The 22,826-nt window shown below is 37.5% G+C and overlaps 1 protein-coding gene and 1 pseudogene across 1 annotated transcript; both read right to left on the reverse strand.

The window, feature by feature from the left end:
• Window positions 1-169: 169 nt before the first annotated feature.
• Window positions 170-1,812, reverse strand: LOC129641407 (taste receptor type 2 member 31-like). Its single transcript, XM_055566138.1, has one exon. It carries the CDS (start codon window positions 947-949, stop codon window positions 170-172), a length of 780 nt encoding a protein of 259 aa, XP_055422113.1. The 5' UTR covers window positions 950-1,812.
• Window positions 1,813-19,862: 18,050 nt separating this feature from the next.
• Window positions 19,863-20,663, reverse strand: LOC129635182 (taste receptor type 2 member 42-like; annotated as a pseudogene).
• Window positions 20,664-22,826: the final 2,163 nt, after the last annotated feature.

A 22,826-nucleotide genomic window follows, 5' to 3' on the forward strand; every position in this document is an offset into this window, starting at 1 on the left:
CCTTAATTTTATGCTAAAAGACATATGTTTCCACCTATTTCCTTTCCTTCAGCCAGCATCTTGACTGCCACAGAAATGACAGAAAGGCTTGAGTTAATTTCCCGTTTCCCCAGATCAAGATACATGAGTGAATTGAAGGATACATGATTAAAACAACATCATAAAGCATTTAGACTGGTTCTTTCTGCAGCTGATTAGAATTCCAAACTGATAAAATTAGAGCCAGAATGTAAATAACAAACAGGAAAAGAAAGGAGATGACAGTTTGCATGGCTTTTATGTGGACCTTGGTGCTGGGAAATTGGGATTCTTTACCATTGAGCTGCATCTGCCTGAGATGTTTCCACAGGGAAAAGATTAGCAGCAGAAAAGATGTCAAGGACATAGTGAAGTGTATAAAGTTTGTTAGTGTGAACAGAGTCACATTTGAAAGGTGTAAAGTGTCCCTTAGTTTGGTCTTCTGAGTGGTATTTCCTTCATATTCATATGTCTGAATAGCCTCATCCATGCTTAACACTGCAACTTGAAAAAACAAGAACAATGACGTCCCCAACATCATCATTAGAACTACACTTTTAACTCTCCACTTCAGGTGAAGAAAAATTAGGCTGGAGAAATTGGCTATCTTCAACAAATAAAATATACTGAGGCTAGTAGCAAGCCAGTTACTAAAATGGTTGCTTACTGTCCAGGCAACATGAACAATAATTTTTACTTTTGAATTATATAGAGTTAGATTATACACAATTACATACCAATTTATTAACATTGCCCAGAGCATAACAATTCTGCAAAATGCCAGAGCAGTGAGAATCCCATCAGCTGAGATCTTTGGTCTCTTGGTCCAGTCATTGCAGTTCACCAGTGCTATGAGGCCATTGGCAAAATTTCCCAGAACAAATTCTGTCATTAATAGAATGGAAACAATGTTTGACATAAACATTATCATGTCTAAAAAAAATCCAAGTCTAATGTCACTCTTGTGATTCTTTCAATATTCTGACCTTAAAATCTTTGTACAGCTGATTTGGATGTACAGTGAAATTCCTGTTTCTTATAAATTCTTTGATGAATATCAAGCAGGAAAGCATCAGGAAATAATATTGGAAGAGCTCATTGATGTCTGGATGAAAAACACTGCTATTTCCTAATATTTCAAATTGACTCTATTCATATTCTCTGTGGCCTTGAAATGGGATGGATTACTTCTTAACTGATGTTGAAGTAAAATACGAATTCTGATTTGTTAGCATGCAAATAAGGACTTATCATTGTGCTAATTTCTCCTGTCTAACCTCTCCATAATTTGTGTTCATCAACTTCAGTTGTTAGTAAGGAAAATTTTAAAACCCAATATGTAGTATATACAGTGAAAGCCTAAACCATTAGATGAAGCTTGGTCATAACTACATTCAACATATTAGGATCATAATCACTAGGATCTTGAGGTTATATGTAATGCAAGGCAGACATCTAATATAGTGATGGAAACTGTCTTTTCCTAGATGGAATCAGGGACATTTTGTAAATTTTAAATGTGAAGTTAAGGGTGAACATGGGAAGCTGAATAAGTGGGCAATATTGGACAACTGCTATTACTTTCAGTCACCCGGGGACTGAATCCTATTCCTGAAGCATGCACTATGAGATCTATCTCTCATTTTAAGAAACTAAACTGAAATACTTGCCCAGTCTGCATTAAAAAGCTGCCACTTCAAACAAAGAAAAATAGGATGGGAAAAGTGGCTGTCTTCAAGAAAGAGAAGATGCTGAGGCAGATTTCAAACCACTCACTCAAGTGGTTGATCACAATGCAAAATAGAATTGTAAGTTTTCCAGCTTGACCAAAGTTATGTAGATCTGCAATGAACACTATAGAAATTAATCCATCAGTACCATGATTAAAAACACATTCTGTTTATGGATAAACTGGTGAGAATGAGGGTAATGAAGTTGATTTTCCGGTGTCTTATCCAGTTGGTTCAGTTCATTATTCCCATCAATCCATTTCCCCAAATGCCTATTATGGATTTCATAGATTAAAAAAAAAAAAAAAAAAAGACCTTATCCTGTGTACTTCATATTTCTTCTGAGTGAAAAACCCCCATCCCAAATACCACTACTGATGAATTAATGGATTGAAAATTAAGTCTTACGGTGCTTTTCTGATTTTATTGTGGCTTCCTTTCCATTTCAATAAATACAAGCTTCTATTATCACACTGGTCCTCAGCTAACATTGTGAAAACCATTTCTTTTCCTCTCAAATGTTTTAGTATGTGATTTCCCTGCCGACAAGTATGGGTATTTCTTCTTTTATAGTAATATCTGCTGTAAGTTTTCATGTTGTATGTGTTAAAGAAGAGAATTTACTTTGCATAGATGTTAATGAAGAAACATTGTCTTCCAGTGCCTTTCCCTAAAATGCACAAAAAAAGCATGAAAACCTCCATGTTTAAAGAGTCATTTGCAGAATTTAAATTGTTTTGGAAAACTGAATGCAGGGATGAAATTTTATCATCATCATAATCAGCAATATCATTTGACTAAGGACCAGAAGACACATCAGTTCAGTTGCTCAGTCGTGTCCAACTCTTTGTGACCCCATGAATCACAGCACGCCAGGCCTCCCTGTCCATCACCATCTCCCAGAGTTCACTCAAACTCATGTCCATCGAGTCGGTCATGCCATCCAGCCATCTCATCCTCTGTCGTCCCCTTCTCCTCCTGCCCCCAATCCCTCCCAGCATCAGACTCTTTTCCAATGAGTCAAATCTTCGCATGAGGTAGCCAAAGTATTGAAGTTTCAGCTTCAGCATCAGTCCTTCCAAAGAACACCCAGGACTGATCTCCTTTAGGATGGACTGGTTGGATCTCCTTGCAGTCCAAGGGACTCTCAAGAGTCTTCTCCAACACCACAGTTCAAAATCATCACTTCTTCTGCGCTCAGCTTTCTTTATAGTCCAACTCTCACATCCATACACGACCCATGGAAAAACCATAACCTTGACTAGATGGACTTTTGTTGGCAAAGTAATATCTCTGCTTTTGAAAATGCTATCTAGGTTGGTCATAACTTTCCTTCCAAGGAGTAAGCATCTTTTAATTTCATGGCTGCAATCACCATCTGCAGTGATTTTGGAGCCCCAAAAAATAAAAGTCTGACACTGTTTCCACAGTTTCCCCATCTATTTCCCATGAAGTGATGGGACCAGATGCCACAATCTTAGTTTTCTGAATGTTGAGCTTTAAGCCAACTTTTTTACTCTCCTCTTTCACTTTCATCAAGAGGCTTTTTAGTTCCTCTTCACTTTCTGCCATAAGGGTGGTGTCATCTGCATATCTGAGGTTATTGATATTTCTCCTGGCAATCTTGGTTCCAGCTTGTGCTTCTTCCAGCCCAGCGTTTCTCATGATGTACTCTGCATATAAGTTAAATAAGCAGGGTGACAATATACAGTCTTGACGTACTCCTTTTCCTATTTGGAATCAGTCTGTTGTTCCATGTTCAGTTCTAACTGTTGCTTCCTGACCTGCATATAGGTTTCTCAAGAGGTAGGTCAGAAAACACATAAAAACAACCAATAACTGAACTCTACCTAGGCTGAAGGAAGGTAGATGACTGCATAGAATTCATACATTAAAAAAAAAGTTGGTACAGATGAATTTCAGTATTTAAGTTTAAAGTAAATATATTTTAACCAGAATATTTATATTTTGATGATTACATTGATGATAATCAATATTCTCTAGATATGTGCCTATATTACAAGGACTTTTTGTCACTGAAATCAGACTTGCTTCTTAAAAAACATCATTTAGTAGAAATTTGAAGATTATTCTGCTTTGAAAAACGTGTAACCTGAGATTATAGAATTTATACAGTTTGCTCAAGATACATCAAGATCACGTAGCTACAGGTGACATATTAGGCCTTAAATGAGATCTTTGAATAAGAGTATCCTTCTCTTATATTCCTACTATGTGGTTGCATCCAAACTGACACAGGGTTCATGTGTGAGACCCTAGAAGTTTTACTGGGGATGTATGGGCAGATTTCAAAGAATCTGGAGGACCCTAAACCCTTCCATTCTACTGATCCTCCTTTGTCAGATGAATCATCCTTTCTCCCCTCACTGAGGAGATTGGTCCTCCCTCTCCAGAAAAACTGTGGTGACTTCTCCTAAGTTGGATGTCTTATGGAGGAATGCTGACCCCCCTCAAGATACATCCCTACCTCTTCTTTGTCCTCTTAGGGCTTCAACCTACAATCACACTTAACTCCCACCCCACAAACAATAAAGTGTAATGCATGAGAAGGTAAAATACAGAACAGAAGAATTATAAGATTTTGTATATTTTATATTAACACACATTTTAAGAGTATGAATGAGAATGGATCTTACAGATGGTAGGAATTAAAAACTGCAAGACATCAGACGTAATAACTTAACATATTTTCTTTGTCATACAAATAAAAGAGTCAAATAAGTAGTCCATGTGCAAAGGAAAAGAATTTTTTTTTTCCCAGTTTAACATCAGAATATATAAGTGGTTAAAAAAACAGTAGAAAACAATTTTTTTCTAAAAAATTCACAAATAGTATTCAATAAAACTAATTCTTGAGATAAATGCCTTAGGATAAAGTCACCCAAGGTAATCTGATATGTGAGCTTATAACTAATCTAATTCAAGAATACTCTCAATTTCCAAAAACATATATAATGAAGTCTCCTAATTCTATCATCAGCAACAATACTCTGCAAATCAACTAAAATTCCTAAAGAGGAAAAAATCCTAATCCCTAAGGTATAATTAATAGTTTGCTTCATGTTCTTCCATATCCTGTACAATGTGGCCAATATGTGATGCTTTAATGAAGAGTTTTAATCTAAAAATCCTTCAAACATATTATGGCAAAACATCTGTGTTAATTTCCTGTTCCGTGTCTGGACCTCCTGTTGTGAGATAACTCGTGCAAGTGGTCATTACTGTGCCTCACCAGGGCTGGCAATTTTGATCAATGGTTTTGTAACATCAGGTTCCCTAATACATACCTAATACTTCACTGTACAGTTTTAATCTAGAAGTCCTTCAGACTTGCTGTGGGCAACAAAATCTGTACTAACACATATGTTATTGCTTCTTGCAAATAGTTGTGCTGACATATACAATGGTGGCTCAGACGAATCCACCTGCGATGTGGGAGACCTGAGTTTGACCCCTGGGTTGGGAAAATCCCCTAGAGGAGGGCATGGTCACCCACTCCAGTTTTCTTGCCTGGAGAATCCCCATGGATGGAGGAGGCTGGCAGGCTACAGTCCATGTGGTCTTCAGGAGTTTGTTGAGCAACTAAGCACAAAACATATACAATAACCCTCCAACACTGCTAAAAATTAAAAGGCTGAATTCCATTTGATTTTCATGCAAATGTGAGTAAGAGTAACTTGCACTGATGTGCAATATTCTTTTTGCCCTAGGTCATTGAATCCTGGTACCAGTTTTCAGAATTTCCACACATATTAAAAAAAAAAAAAGGCAAAACAGGTTGAAAACTTGTTTTAACTTGTTATATGTTAAAGCTTTTTGTATAACTCATGATACAGAGGCTACAAGTGGATTTTCTCACTTGAGGCAAAACCAAAAGAAACCTAGAAGAATGCTCACAAGTCTTTTCAATAAGATCCTAAAGCAATTAAATTTTTAAAAATCAAAACTAGAATTCATTGTCAAATATAAAAAACATAGAGAAGAGATAAGTAGTTTCAGAAGAAATGCCCAGAGAATGCAGAGTAATTGTTAGTACAATTATGTTTTGATTTTAGGGGATAAACTGTGTAACTATTATTTAAATGCAAATATTCATGAAGAGAATAGAAACCACCACCACTGATATTATTCTTTCCCTCTCTATCTTTCTACCCTCTGGTTCACCTGGTTAAAATTCCTGATGATTTCCAGTATGTTCTTGAAATAACACCAGAGCCTCATAATGGTTTTTCTTGCCCTCTTCTTCCCCATGTAACAGATATTTTATGTGGCCATGTTGCTAACAGGTGTCCAGTATTTCTTTCACACAAATTTGAGTTAGTGTAATTGAAAGAAGAGTTTTAACAGAGTGGCAAGAAAAGAAAACAGTGTAAGTGGAGGTAGACATCTGAGTTTTTCAGTGTTTGTAGTTGGAAAGTTTGGGGTTGATTATTTCTGTGATATTGAGTGAGTAAGTACATTACTCTTTTAGTTTTCAGAAGAGATGGATAGTGTCAGTGATATTCTTCTGGAATTGACTTGCTTTCTCTATGATCCAACGAATGTTGGCAATTTGATTTCTGGTTCCTCTGCTCTTTTTACACCCAGCTTGTACATCTGGAGGTTCTCGGTTCATGTACCATTGAAGACTAGTTTGAAGGATTTTGAGCATTACCTTGCTAGCTTGTGAAATGAGTGCAATCATGCAGTAGTTTGAATATTCTTTGGCACTGCCCTTCTTTGGGATTGGAATGAAAACTGAGGGGCCACAACTGTTGAGACTGGAGATTGTGGAATGGGTTGCTTGAAATTATAGAGTTTAATCAAATCTGCCAGATAAATTTCAGAGCAATAAGTTTAATTGATGAAACAATCAAGCAATTGGTTCAATGTATAAAACAAAGTTCTGTACATGATAAATATGCCCAGTCTGGCTGAAATTGATCTGCCAACTAGCTGCAGGAGATGACTAGATAACTATTCTGGAATTTGAGTTGTCCTTTTCAGAAGATATTTATGCAATGAACAGAAAACAAGTGTTTGGATAATGTGTGAATATGGTTTAGATTGGATAGATATCACAAGTTACAATGGTGAAAAATTCAGTGCGTTTTGAATAAAATGTAATATTTATTTCTTATTGCTGGTGATAAATTACCACAAAGTTTGTAACTGAAACAAAACAAATTTGATGCCATATAGTTCTTGAGAAGCCTGAAAAGATCCCACTGGGCTAACATCAATGTGGGCTGAAAGAAAGGTGTTGGAAAGTATGGATTCCATCCAGAGGCTTTAGGGGAGAATCCATTCCTAGACTGTTCCAAGTCCTAGAGGTTGGCTGCATCCTTTAACTCAAGGATGCCTCTCTTTTTTGAAGCCAACAATCATGGTCTTCTGATCTCTGGTTACATCTTCCTATCTTCTTCATTCATTCTGACTCTCCTGTCTCTCTTCTAATGAAAAGGATCTTTGGGATTTCAATGGATAATCGAGGACATTCCCCAGATTTCAGTCAGTTGACTAGCACCCTTAATCCCATCTGCAACTTTAATTCCCCCTTGCCTTGCACATAACATTATGCACAGGTTCTAGGGATTAGGATATAGACTGTTGAGGGGCCAGTATTTAACCTACCACACAAGGAAAGGCTGTTAAATGTACTAAAAAATAACACCATTGATAGAGACTCTATCTACTTGAGATGAATATAGGAGTCATATTCTATCAGGTAAGTTGACAGATTTATTCTAATGTTACTAATGAGGTTAAGAACAAGTGTGCTGATTTTCAAGATTTATCTTTGGGCTTGGAGAATTTTCTTGTTCACCTAAATCAGTTCAGTTCAGTTCAGTCACTCAGTCGTGTCCGACTTTTTGCGACCCCATGTATTGCAGCACGTCAGGCCTCCCTGTCCATCACCAATTCCCAGAGTTCACTCAGACTCATGTCCATCGAGTCGGTGAACCCATCCAGCCACCTCATTCTCTGTTGCCCCCTTTTCCTCCTGCCCCCAATCCCTCCCAGCATCAGGGTTTTTTCAAATGAGTCAGCTCTTCGCATGAGGTGTCCAAAGTATTCGAGTTTCAGCATCAGTCCTTCCAGTGAACACCCAGGACTGATCTCCTTTAGGATGGACTGGTTGGACCTCCTTGCAGTCAAAGGAAATTGCAAGAGTCTTCTCCAACAACACAGTTCAAAAGCATCAGTTCTTTGGCACTCAGCTTTCTTCACAGCCCAACTCTCACATCCATACATGACCACAGGAAAAACCATAGCCTTGACTAGACGAACCTTTGTTGGCAAAGTAATGTCTCTGCTTTTCAATATGCTATCTAGGTTGGTCATAACTTTCCTTCCAAAAGCGTCTTTTAATTTCATGGCTGCAATCATCATCTGCAGTGATTTTGGAGCCCCCAAAATAAAGTTTGACACTATTTCCACTGTTTCCCCATCTATTTCCCATGAAGTGATGGGACCAGATGCCATGATCTTCGTTTTCTAAATGTTGAGCTTTAAGCCAACTATTTCATTCTCCTCTTTCACTTTCATCAAGAGGCTCTTTAGTTCCTCTTCACTTTCTACCATAAGGGTGGTTTCATCTGCATATCTGAGGTTATTGATATTTCTCCCAGCAATCTTGATTCCAGCTTGTGCTTCTTCCAGCCCAGCATTTCTCATGATGTACTCTGCATATAAGTTAAATTAGCAGGGTGACAATATACAGCTTTGACATACTCCTTTTCCTATTTGGAACCAGTCTGTTGTTCCGTGTCCAGTTCTAACTGTTTCTTCCTGAGCTGCATATAGATTTCTCAAGAGGCAGGTCAGGTGGTCTGGTATTCCCATCTCTTGAAGAATCTTCCACAGTTTATTGTGATCCACACAGTCAAAGGCTTTGGCATGTTCATCTAAATATAGCCATATAAAATAGGTCTTATCCTTGGAACTTTCACTTGTGTAATCCATAATTCTGCTTGAATTAATTTTCTCTTACTTAAAACTTAAATATCCTTCACTAATATAAGGAAATCCACACTCTGTAGTCCCAAGTTGACATTAATAGTTATGTCATAAGATAGATTTAGGAATCTTTGCACAGTTTTTAATGAAAAGTGCAACCATTTTGGAGGTAAGACACTCCTGAGCTTATTCCAGCCTAAAAAGAAGATAAGCCTGAATTCCATTCCTGGCTCTGACAAGAACTGTGTGCCTCACCAAAAAGAAAAGATTCAAAAAATAGTTCAACTAAAATTCTCAGTCTATATGCTGCTATTCTTATATTTTATTTATCATGCATATATTTAACCCCATAAAATATGGCCTTCATACAGCCAACATTCATTTAAACTCACATATATTTACTATTTCAATTAATTTTCAGTCATTTTATGACTACAACTATGTATATACATAATTTTTCTTATATCTGAAAGATATCTTTTTTAATTTCTATTTATGAAAAGTCAGCTTTTCTTTTGAAACACGCTGAAGATATTCTGTGTAGTTTAGCTACCTTTATTTTTTTTTTATTTAATTTTTTTCTATTTTTTAATTGAAGGATAATTGTTTTACAGAACTTGTGGTTTTCTGTCATACATCAAGAAGAATCGGCTATAGGTATACCCATGCCCCCTCCCTCCAAGACCTCCCTACCATCTCCCTTCTCACTCTACCCTTCAGCCTGTCGCAGAGCCCCTGTTTGAGTTTCCTGAGCCTTACAGCAAATTCCCATTGGCTGTTTTACACATGGTATTGTAAATTTCTATGTTACTCTCTCCATACATCTCCCCTTCTCCCTCCTCTCCTCCCACCTTGTCCATAGGTCTGTTCTCTATGCCTGTTTCTCCACCGCTGCTCTGAAAACAAATTCATCAGAACCATCTTTCTAGATTCCAAATATATGCATTAATATATGATAGTTATATTTCTCTCTCTGACTTACTTCACTCTGTATAATGGGCTCTAGTTTAATTCACCTCATTAGAACAGATTCAAATGTGTTCCTTTTTATGGCTGAGTACTATTCCACTATGTATATGTACTACAGCTTCTTTATCCATTCATCTATCAAATATTAGTTGGATAACTTAGATGATAGACATCCAAGTTGCTTCTATGTTCTAGCTACTGTAAATGGAGCTTCAGTGAATATTGGGGTACATGTGTGTTTTTCAGTTTGGATTTCCTCAGAGTACATGCCTAGGAGTGGGAATCCTGGGCCATATGGTGGTTTTATTCCTAGATTTTTAAGGAGTCTCTGTACTGTCTTCCATAGTAAACTGTATCAGTTTACATTCCCACCAGCAATGCAAGAGTGTTTCATTTTCTCCATACCCTTTTCTCCATACCCTCTCCAGCATTTATTGTTTGCAGACTTTTTGATGATGGCCATTCTGACTGGTGTGAGGTGCTATCTCATTGTATTTTTGATTTGCATTTCTCTGACAATGAGTGATGTTGAGCATCTTTTCATGTGTTTGTTAGCCATCTGTATGTCTTCTTTGGAGAAATGTCTTTTCAGGTCCCTTTCCCACTTTTTGACTGGGTTGTTTGCTTTTCTGGTATTGAGTTGTATAAGCTGCTTGTATATTTTGGAAATTAATTCTTTATCAGTTGTTTCCCATTCTGAGGGCTGTCTTTTCACCTTGCTTGTAGTTTCCTTTGTTGTGCAAAAGCTTTTACGTTTAATTAGGTCCCACTTGTTTATTTTTGCTTTTATTTCCATTACTCTAGGAGGTGGGTCATAGAAGATCTTGCTGTGATTTATGTCATTGAGTGTTCTGCCTATGTTCTCCTCTAAGAGTTTAATAGTTTTTGGTCTTATACTCAGGTCTTTAATCTATTTTGAGTTTATCTGTGTGTATGGCATTAGGTAGTGATCTGATTTCATTCTTTTGCATGTAGCTGTCCAGTTTTCCTACTACCACTTATTGAAGAGGCTGTCTTTGCCCCATTGCATATTCTTGCCTCCTTTGTCAAAAATAAGTTAGCCATAGGTGCATGGGTTTATCTCTGGGCTTTCTATCTTGTTCCATTGGTCTATATTTCTGTTTTTGTGCCAGTACCATAGTGTCCTGATGACTGTAGCTTTATCTGAATTCAGAAAGGTTGATTCCTCCAGCTCCATTCTTTTTTCTTAAGACTGCTTTGGCTATTCAGGGTCTTTTGTGTTTCCATACGAATTGTGAAATTTTATGTTCTAGTTCTGTGAAAAATGTCATTGATAATTTGATAGGGATGACAATGAATCTGTAGATTGCATTTGGTAGTATCATCATTTTCACAATATTGATTCTTCCCACCCAGGAACATGGAATAATTCTCCATCTGTTTATATCGTCTTTGATTTCTTTCATTAGTGTCATAGTTTTTTGTATACAGATCTTTTGTTTCCTTAGGTGGGTTTATTCCTAGATATTTTATTCTTTTTGTTGCAATAATGAATGGTATTTATTCCTTAATTTCTGGCTCTGATTTTTCATTGTTAGTATATAGGAGTGCAAGTGGTCTCTGTGTATTGACCTTGTATCCCACAACTTTGTTGAATTCACTGATTAGCTCTAGTAATTTTCTGATAGTTTCTTTTGGGTTTTCTATGTATAGTATCATTTGCAAGCAGTGAGAGTTTTACTTCTTCTTTTCTGATCTAGATTCCTTTTATTTCTTTTTCTTCTCTAATTGATGTAGCTAGGAGTTCCAAAACTATGTTGAATAATAGAGATGAGAGTGGACATCCTTGTCTTGTTCCTGATCTTAGAGGGAAAGCTTTTAGTTTTTCACCATTGAGAATAATGTTTGCTGTGGGCTTTTCATACATGGCCTTTACTATGTTGAGGTAGGCTCCTTCTATGCCCATTTTTTGAAGCATATTTTTTTTTATCATAAATGGATGCTGGATTCTGTTGAAGGCTTTTTCTGCGGCTATTGAGATGATCGATTGGTTTTTATCTTTCAATTGTTGATGTGGTGTATCACATTGATTGACTTGCATATAATGAAGAATTCTTGTGCCCCTGGAATAAACCTGACTTGATCATGGTGTATGAACTTTTTAATGTGTTGTTGGATTTGTGTTTGCTAGAATTTTGTTGAGGATTTTTGCATCTATGTTCATCAGTGATATTGGCCTGTAATTTTCTTTTTTGTGTGTTGTCTCTTCCTGTTTGTTGTTGTTGTTGTTTGTTTTGTATCAGGGTGATTGTGGCCTCATAGAATGAGTTTGGAAGTGTTCCTTCCTCTTCAATTTTTTGGAAGTATTTCAGAAAAATAGGCTTTAGCTCTTCGCTGAATGTTTGATAGAATTCCCCTGTGAAGCCATCTGGCCCTGGGCTTTTGTTTTTTGGGAAATTTTTGATCACTGTTTCAATTTCAGTGTTTGTAATTGGATTGTTCATAATTTCTATTTCTTCCTGGTTCAGCCTTGGGAGGCTGATCTTTTCTAAGTATCTGTCCATTTCCTCTAGGTTGTCCATTTTATTAGCATATAGTTGCTCATAATATTCTATGATTCTTTGTATTTCTGTGTTGTTTGTTGTAACCTCTACTTTTTATGTCTAATTTTATTGATTAGATTTTTCTCCCTTTTTTTCTTTCTCCCTTTTTTTCTGGCTAATGGTTTGTCAATTTTATTAATCTTCTCAAAGAATCAGCTTTTAGTTTTATTAGTCTTTGCTATTGTTTCTTTCTTTCTTTCTTTCTTTTCATTTATTTCTGCTCTGATTTTTATGATCTCCTTCCTTCTGCTGATTTTGGGGGGGGGGGGTTTGTTCTTCTTTTTCCAGCTGCTTCAGATGTAGAGATAGGCTGTCTCAATTCAATGCTTTTCTTGCTTCTTGAGGTATGATTATATCACTATAAACCTCCCTCTTAGAACTGCTTTCGCTGAGTCTCATAGGTTTTGGGTCATCGTGTTTTCATTGTCATTTGCTTCTAGGAATATTTTGATTTTTAAAAAATTTCTCCAGTAGCCTCTTTGTTATTTAGTAACGTATTGTTTAAATCTTCATGAGTTTGTGTTTTTGTTTTTTTTTTTTTTCCATTACTTGATACCTAGTCTCATAATGTTATGGTCAGAGAAGATACTTGATACAATTTCAATTTTCTTAAATTTACTGAGGCTTGATTTGTGGCCCAAAATGTGGTCTATCCTAGAGAATGTTCCATGTACATTTGAGAAGAAAGTGTATTCTTCTGCATTTGGATGGAAAGTCCTGAAGATATCAATTAGGTCCATTTGGCCTAATGTTTCATTTAAGGTTTGTGTTTCCTTATTGATTCTCTGTTTTGATGATCTGTCCATTGATGACAGTGGGGTGTTAAAGTCCCCTACTATTATAGTGTTGCTGTCAATTTCTCTCCTCTTATGTCTGTTAGTGTTTGCCTTATGTATTGAGGTGCTGCTATGTTGGGTGCATAGACATTTACAATTGTTATGTCTTCTTCTTGGATTGATCCCTTGATCATTATGTAGTGTCCTTCCTTGTCTCTTATGACATTTATTTTAAAGTCTATTTTGTCTGAAATAAGGATTGCCACTCCAGCTTTCTTTTGGTTTCCATTCGCATGGACTATCTTTTTTCATCCTTTTACTTTCATTCTGTATGTGTCTCTAGGTCTGAAGTGGGTCTCCTGTAGGCAGCATATATATGGGTCTTGTTTTTGTATCCATTCAGTCTATCTGTATCTTTTGTTGGTGCATTTAATCCATTTACATTTAAGGTAACTATTGATACATATGTTCCTACTGGCATTTTCTTGATTGTTTTGGGTTTGTTTTTCTAGGTCTTTCCTTTCTCTTGTGTTTACTTGCTATGTATGTCCCTTTAGTATTTGTTGCAAGGCTTGTTTGGTGGTGCTGAATTCTCTTAATTTCTGCGTGTCTGTAAAGCTTTTGATTTCTCCATAAATTTTGAATGAGATCTTGGCCAAGTATAGTAATCATGGTTGTAGGTTTTTCTCTTTCAGTACTTTAAATATATCCTGCCATTCCCTTCTGGCCCGTAGAGTTTCTGCTGAAAGATCTGCTTTTAATCATATGGGTTTTCCCATGTATGTTACTTGTTGCTTTTCCGTTGTTGCTTTTAATATTCTTTCTTTGTGCTTAATGTCTGTTAGCTCGATTAATATGTGTCTCAATGTGTTCTCCTTGGGTTTAACCTGTAGGGGACTCTGCACTTCTTGGACTTCATTGCCTATTTCCTTTCCCACATTGGGGAAGTTTTCAACTATAATTTCTTCAAAAATTTTCTCAGTGCCTTTCTTTTTTTTCTTCTTCCTCTAGGACCCATATATCTTGAGTATTTGTGTGTTTAATATTGTCCCAAAGCTCTCTGAGGCTTTCCTCAATTCTTTCCATTCCTTTCCCTTTATTCTGCTCTTCAGCAGTTATTTCCACCATTCTATCCTCCAGCTCACTTATTCTTTATTCTGCCTGTTATTCTGCTATTGGTTTCTTCTAGAGTGTTTTTAATTTCAATAATTGTTTGTTATTCATCTCTGCTTGCTTTTTATTTATTTCTTCTTTGTCCTTGGTAATTGTATTATCTGTGTTAAATGCTTCCTGCATTTTCTCCATTCTATTTTCAAGTCTTTGGAGCATCTTTATTATCATTTTCTGAATTTTCTTTCAGGGAGATTACTTATTTCCTCTTCATTTATTTGGTCTTGTGTTTCTACCTTGCTCTTTTATTTGTGTTGTATTTCTCTGTCTTTTCATTGCCTTTTTTTTTTTTTTCCTAACTTACTCCACTTGAGGTCTCTTTTTCCCAGGCTTTAGGGTTGTATTACTTCTTCCTTTTGATGTTTGCCCTTGGAGGGAAATGTTGGTTGGGTGGTTTGTGTTGATTTCTTGTTGTGGATGTCTTGTGCCTGTGTTCTGGTGGGAGGAGATCAAGTAGGTAATTAGAGAATTACTGGGAAGTACTGGGACTGACACACACTTCCACACATACAGTTATAACCAAAGCATTCTAAAGAAGAGAGTACAGGAGATTGACCTGGTGAGCAAGGGAAACCAGAGGTGATATCAACCAGTTGAAAGCAGAGTTAGCTAATGCTCAATCTAGAAATCTGAGCATGAACAGAAGGCTGACTGGGGAATATAGCATAGAGAGCTCAGCAATTTAACTTACTTGGTGAAAGAAGAAAGAGTGAAGGAGAAAAGGGAGAATAAAAAAAGAGAGAGAGAGAAAAGAAAGAGAGAAGGGAAGGAAAAAAGAAAAGGAAAGAGTGGTGAAGGGGATTAAAAAGATTTAAAAAAGAGAAAAGAAAAGATAGAAAAGTAAAGATGAATGTGTGGAAAAGATTTATATATACTTAGGAATGGCTACAGCTGGTAAAGAACAGTGGGAAAAGCAGTTGAATTTATCTAAAACAAAATCCAAAACACTCATCAAGAAAAAAGAAAAACAAAAAGTGAGGAAAAAAAAAAAAAAAAACCTAAAATGAATTTTTTTCTTGCTTTTTTTGACAAGAAACACAAAGAGGAAAACTCCACAGTACCGCAAAAGACTAATATGGATGTGGAAATATGTAGCGGGAATAAAACATGTGATTTATAAGAAAAAAGGAAAAAAAAAAAACTTAAAAGGAAAACACCACAGCACTGCAAAAAGCTAATGTGATGGTGGAAATATGTTGCAGAATAAGCAGTGTGATTATAAGAAGAAAGAATCCTTTTTTTTTTTTAATAAATAAAACGAGGAAAACTCCACAGCACTGCTAAATACTAGTGTGAAGGTGGATATATGTTGGGGGAATAAACAGTGTGATTTATGAGGAAAAAAAAAATTTTTAAGGGTTTTCAAGGTCAGTTCTTAGCTGTCAAGTCTGCCTCAGTGGATAGGGTTGGGTTAGTGTCCTGAGACTTTTTCCTGGCTGGCGGAGCTTGTGCCTGTGTTCTGGTTGATGGAGTTGGATCTCCTCTCTCTGAAGGGCAGTGCGGTGTCCAGTAGTAGGTTTTGGAGTGTCTTTAGGTTCAGTATGCTTTTGGGCAGTCGTTCTGGCTTTTGCGGTGTTAGGTGCGTCTATTTCCGCAGCAGTTTCAAAGTGACTCTCAGCATAACTGCAGTGCAGCCAGTCCCCTACTTGTCCCTGGGATCATTGCCGGTGCATCTGTTCCCCTGTCCCACCCTGCGCTGCTGGCAGAAACTTGCTAGATAGGTGCTTGTGTGGATCCTTCTGCGTCACAGCAACTTGTGTGGGCAACCCTCAGCCTCCTAAGCTCACCCGCTGTGTTGCAGGGCTGTGTGCACTTGATTCTCAGTTCCCGAAGTCCATCCTCTGAGTCGTGGGCTTGTGCACTTGTCTCAGGGCCCGGGCCCGCACCCTGCTTCGCAAGGCTTGTGCGCACTTGTTTCAGCTCCCGGCTGGTCTCTGCGTCGAGGAGCTAGTGTGGACTTGTTTCCGCTCCCCGTGCCCGCCCTCTGTGTCATGGGGTTTATGTGCACTCCTTACGTCTCACTGACTGCACTCTTTGTCGCGGGGGTTATTTGTTCTTCTTTTGGCTGTGCTGGAAGGGTTGTATGCATTGCCCAAGTTTGTATGCCTCCCCTCTATCAGCACCACAGTCCCGCCCTTTGCACCGGCTGTGTTTGTCTGCCGGCTACCTGGGCCCGCCCTCTGTGCCATGCTCTACTCTAGCTAGGTTTGTATGCGGCGTCACACTCAGCTACCTAGGCCTGCCCTCTGTGCGGCAAGGGTTGTGTGCGCTGGCTTGGTTTGTATGCCGCACCTCTCTCGGTTCATCTCACAGGTTAGCTAAGTAATGCTCAAAATTCTTCAAGCCAGATTTCAACAGTACTGTCCAAAAATACACAAATATGTGAAGATTTTCTGACTATAACCTTCATGTTTCTCACCCTGTGGGTTTTATTTTTTATATCTTTATGTTTTTGTGTTTCATTCTGGATAGCTATCTCCCAGTTCGCTGATTTTCTCTTAAATTGTGTCTGGTTGCTAAATAAATCAGGAATTCCTGATTCCTGGGACTTCCTTGACATTTCAATGATTAAGACTCCACATTCTCAATGCAGGGGGCATGTGCTCAATTCCTGGTGGAGGATCTGGGATCCTACATGCTACATGGTGGGGCAAAAATAAATGAAATTTTTAAAATGAAATTAAAAGATACATCTACTGAATTCTTAACCTTGATTATTCATTCTTATCTTGATTATTCATTTTCTTAAGCTTATTTTTTCAGTGACAGGAATTATCTCTTGCTCTTACATAAAGTATCATCTATGGGGAAACTGAATAAAATACTAGGAACACAAGCTCTTAAAGAAAGTATCTTCTCCTTTTTTGTAGTATTAGCTAGAAAATGACAACATCTGCCTTCTATTCTGAGTGCTTTGGTTACCAATGGGATAAAATCATGATTTAGTCATTCTACACCACTTTGTAAGAAACTGAGAGTGGATGACTTCACATTCTAGGATGTCTGGCTCAAGGGGAGTGATCACACCATCGTGATTATCCTAGCCTTAGAAAGCATCACTAGGAACAAAGCTAGTGGAGGTGATGGAATTCCAGTTGAGCTATTTCAGATCCTGGAAGATGATGCTGTGGAAGTGCTGCTCTCAATATGCCAGCAAATTTGGACAACTCAGCAGTGGCCACAGGACTGGAAAAGATCAGTTTTCATTCCAATCCCAAAGAAAGGCAAGCCCAAAGAATGCTCAAAATACCACACAATTGCACTCATCTCACATACTAGTAAAGTAATGCTCAAAATTCTCCAAGCCAGGCTTCAGCAATATGTGAACTGTGAACTTCCAGATGTTCAAGCTGGTTTTAGAAAAGGCAGAGGAACCAGAGATCTGCTGGATCATCAAGAAAGCAAGAGCATTCCAGAAAAACATCTATTTCTGCTCTATTGACTATGCCAAAGCCTTTGACTGTGTGGATCACAATAAACTGTGGAAAATTCTGAAAGAAATGGGAATATCAGACCACCTGACCTGCCTCTTGAGAAACCTATACACAGGTCAGGAAGCAACAGTTAGAACTGGACATGGAACAACAGACTGATTCCAAATAGAGTTGGACTGTGAAGAAAGCTGAGCACCAAAGAATTGATGCTTTTGAACTGTGGTGCTGGAGAAGCCTCTTGAGAGTCCCTTGGACTGCAAGGAGATCCAACCAGTCCATTCTGAAGGAGATCAGCCCTGGATGTTTGGAAGGAATGATGCTAAAGCTGAAACTCCAGTACTTTGGGCACCTCATGCGAAGAGTTGACTCATTGGAAAAGACTCTCATGCTGGGAAGGATTGGGGGCAGGAGGAGAAGGGGACGACAGAGGATGAGATGGCTGGATGGCATCACTGACTCGATGGACGTGAGTCTGAGTGAACTCCGGGAGTTGGTGATGGACAGGGAGGCCTGGCGTGCTGCGATTCATGGGGTCGCAAAGAGTCGACACGACTGAGTGACTAAACTGAACTGAACTGAACTGAAGTGTTAATAATGTGGATTTATAATTCCTTTATCACATCCTCATTTTTTCAATTAATTTAAATCATTTGTAAAATTTAACTAAGATTTAATACTACCATAATCCTGTATTCCTCTTTATTCAGCAAGAACTCAAATTACAATGTTATCTATGAGAATATATGGTTCCTGCCTAATATTATTTTCAATAATTTTCTTTCTTTTTTTATGCCATCTAAGCATTTTAATTACTGTAAAATGGAAGACCAATATAGATTGTAAGAAAACAAAAATGCATAGGAATCAAAAAATTATACTGCTGACACCATGCTACATTTGACTCATAAAATAGTATTTTGCCAGCTATTTAGACCTCCCCATATATTCCTTCTTTTGATAACATTTCTCTTCCCTCCAGACCGCCCTACTATCCCAATTGTTACAATAATTACTCATTTGTTTAACTTGAGAGTTTTGCCACTAATCTTATAAGTTTCAAAAACTATACAGTTTACCTATTTTTAACTATATGAGTCTGGAATTTCAGTGCATTTTTTATATCTTGATATTTCCCCTCAATTTCCTATGTGCATTATTATCTATATAGCTCTGATTTGTTGATTTTTTGTTATATAAATTCAATTAAAAACATATAGCTCTATTTTTTCATTTCATTGATGTATAGTATTCTATTATACCAGTATTCTATAGTACCCAATTTATCAATGATGGAAACTTTGGTGACATCTCAATTCTAGCCACTCAGGACAATAGCGATATGCACATTTCTGTATGTGTATCTTGATGTAGAAGTACAAAGATTCTCTAAGGTACAAAATTACCGAGTCAGCATATTTATCTTCATCTTACTAAAACAGTGTCATATTACTGGCCAAAGTAATTGGACTACTGTATAATCCTAGGAATAAAGTATGAAAATTCTCATTGCTTCATATTCTTTACAAAATTTGTAATGTGAGAGTAATTTTACAATTATATTTATATGAAAATTATTCCACATAACATTTTAAAATCCTTTTCCTATTCCAATTTTGAATTGATGTTTAATTTTAAAAATTATTTTACTCTTTTTGCTTTCTATGATGTGATTTCATACACATTTATTTATATCACATTGGAAATCAGTCCTGAATACTCATTGGAAGGACTGATGCTAAGCTGAAACTCCAATCCTTTGGCTACCAGATGTGAAGAGCTGACTCATTGGAAAAGTCCTGATGCTGGGAAAGATGAAAGGCAGGAGGAGAAGGGGACGACAGAGGATGAGATGGTTGGATGGTGTCACTGACTCAGTGGACATGAGTTTGAGTAAACTCTGGGAGTTGGTGATGGACAGGGAGGCCTGGCATGCTGCAGTCCATGGGGTCGCAGAGTCAGACACAACTGAGTGACTGAACTGAACTGGTATTATATATATTACTATTCCATTACATATTTTTAATCTCTTTCTTAAACTCTCAAATACTTTTTTTGTTACCAGCAAATGTTATTATAGCAGGCATATTTCCTTTAATCAAACATTGTTTCAAAACACTTTGAGAAAATATAATTAATTAATGACTGGTTGTAAGGGAAACCTTACAAGGACCTGATGAAAGGTCCTAAATGGACCTGATGAAAAATATGTTAAAATTGAAAATGAATCTACAAGTTCTTCCATTAAGGCATTTTCTCTAGAATACATAAAGTACATTTAAATTCTGTCCATGAAACTAATGATCTTGATTTTCTCAAAGAGAATATAAGATTCAAAATTAAACTCAAGATGATCTTTCTTAGCTTGCTAATTCCCAAAATTAAAACATAAGAGGACCCAAGGTGAAGACAGTTGAAATCTTCATGACAAACATCATGGCCTGATACTGCTGTACCTTAAGAAAGATCCAGCTCCCTAATAGAGTGGAAAAAGTAAATGATGAACAGGAAGAGGAAGGTTGTCACCCTTTTCATGGTCTTTTTATGGGCCTCTGTGCTGGTGTCTTCTGAGCCATTCAGGTAGAGTTGGAAATTCTTGGTGTGTCTCACCAAGGAGAAAAATAAAAGCACAAAGAGGCCAGAGAGAGATGAAAATGGATAACATAGGTCAAGCTAAGAAGAATAAGGCATCTAAGATAGAAAATTTTATTTGCATCTAAATGCAAAGCTGTGTTTCTTTCAGGCTCTCTATAGCTATTCATCCACAATTCACCAAGAGCATTAAGAGGTTAATAAACAGTTAGAGCAAAGAGCCCAGGAAAAGTATAAGAATCACTCTGTTCCTTCTCCACTCCAGCCATGTGAAGAAGAAATTAGAGAAATTAGCTATCTTAAAGAAGTGGAACACACTTAGGGGTTAGCAAACCAGGTAGTTAAATGATTCGTTAGTGCCCAAAAAAGAGTAATCACCTTTGCTAGTTTGCTGGTAGCATACAGATGTGAAAATAGCCCCGCTGTAAATGAACCCAATAGTGTTACCCACATTTGAATGATTCTGTCCACAGCTAAGCAGGTAAGGATGAAACCAGCTGATGAGACTTTCCTGTTCTTGACCCATTTCTCAGCACTCCTAAGATGAGTTCTCCTGTTGCCACTAGTAGAAAGAGCCCTTCATTCCAACTGACATTTGTATTAAAATATTTCCCTTATTGTGCTTCACTGACAGCTTTATGGTAAAACAGTTGTAGACTTACAAACGTTAATGATGCTTTCTTTACTGTTTTCATCATAATTTCAAAAGGAACAGTCAAAATTCTGCAATGTGATTTAGTTGTGAAGATATTCATAGAAAGAGTAGTCTATTCTACTTATACTGTATTTCCAGTGCTACATCAAATTGTCCTGTTAACAGATGCAAAGCTTCATGAATACCTTTTTTATGGCTTACAGTCAGTAGCTATATAATTTCCAGAGTAAACATTAATAATGTCCATTTATCCTTGATGCCAGCTGCAATTTCCCATTTATGCTAAGACTAAAAGGATGATTCAGCTATGTAAACACACAAATATGAGAGAATTGGTTTCCACTAATTTGTGCTTTTATCTCCCCTGAGTCATATATTTGAATGCAAATATTTTAGATTTTGAGTAGGAATTGCTAGAAAAAAATTATATAGCTCAGACTTTATTCACCATACATCAATAGGATCCTTCTGTCAAGAATTTTCTTGATTATATATAATTTATAGGAATAAAGAAATTATGAATAGTTCACATTTCACACCCAAGTCCTAGGAAAATTAACTAGAAACATTAGAACAGAACATTATACTAGGTAAGTCAGAAATTACAAACAGAATAGACAGGCAAAACACATGAAGAAGCTACAAGTACTACAATGCACAATCAGCTATGACTTTCAATTCGGTTCAGTCGCTCAGTCGTGTCCAACTCTTTGCAACCCCATGAATCGCAGCACACCAGGCCTCCCTGTCCATCACCAACTCCCGGAGTTCACTGAGACTCACGTCCATTGAGTCAGTGATACCATCCAGCCATCTCATCCTCTGTCGTCCCCTTCTCCTCCTGCCCCCAATCCCTCCCAGCATCAGAGTCTTTTCCAATGAGTCAACTCTTCGCATGAGGTGTCCAAAGTACTGGAGTTTCAGCTTTAGCATCATTCCTTCCAAAGAACACCCAGGGCTGATCTCCTTCAGAATGGACTGGTTGGATCGCCTTGCAGTCCAAGGGACTCTTAAGAGGCTTCTCCAACACCACAGTTCAAAAGCATCAATTCTTTGGCGCTCAGCTTTCTTCACAGTCCAACTCTCACATCCATACATGACCCCTGGAAAAACCATAGCCTTGACTAGATGGACCTTTGTTGGCAAAGTAATGTCTCTGCTTTTGAAAATGCTATCCAGGTTGGTCATAACCTTCCTTCCAAGAAGCAAGTGTCTTTTAATTTCATGGCTGCAGTCACCATCTGCAGTGATTTTGGAGCCTCCCGAAATAAAGTCTGACACTGTTTCCCCATCTATATCCCATGAAGTGATGGGACCAGATTCCATGATCTTCGTTTTCTGAATGTTGAGCTTTAAGCCAACTTTTTCACTCTCCTCTTTCACTTTCATCAAGAGGCTTTTTAGTTCCTCTTCATTTTCTGCCATAAGGGTAGTGTCATCTGCATATCTGAGGTTATTGATATTTCTCCCGGCAATCTTGATTCCAGCTTGTGCTTCTTCCAGCCCAGCATTTCTCATGATGTACTCTGCATAGAAGTTAAATAAGCAGCGTGACAATATACAGCCTTGACGTACTCCTTTTCCTATTTGGAACCAGTCTGTTGTTCCATGTCCAGTTCTAACTGTTGCTTCCTGACCTGCATACAAATTTCTCAAGAGGCATGATTTTATGAAGATACAAACATGTAGGGTGAACTTGAATTCTTTGCAGTTGATGAAGAAATAGAAAAAAAGAACTCAAGACAAATATAAAGGCATGTAGATATTATCAAAATGACATGAAAAAACTACACCATGCTTCAATGGAGAAATTTCTTTTACAGTGACTTGTTGCTATTTTAATTGAAATATAACTAAGTGCCCTCCCACTTCCACCATCTCAAGTCCATGTTCTTCGTTCTGGGCTAGAGAGTGACCACATTTCCCGCTCCCCTAACAGATGATTGTGGCAAGCTGATCAA

This window comes from Bubalus kerabau, chromosome 1 (assembly GCF_029407905.1).
Source record: "Bubalus kerabau isolate K-KA32 ecotype Philippines breed swamp buffalo chromosome 1, PCC_UOA_SB_1v2, whole genome shotgun sequence".
In the NCBI taxonomy this organism is placed as follows: Eukaryota; Metazoa; Chordata; class Mammalia; order Artiodactyla; family Bovidae; genus Bubalus; species Bubalus kerabau.

Excerpts from the sequence above, each read along its gene's own strand:
- LOC129641407 (XM_055566138.1), bottom strand. The coding sequence starts at position 949 with ATGATAATGTTTATGTCAAACATTGTTTCCATTCTATTAATGACAGAA.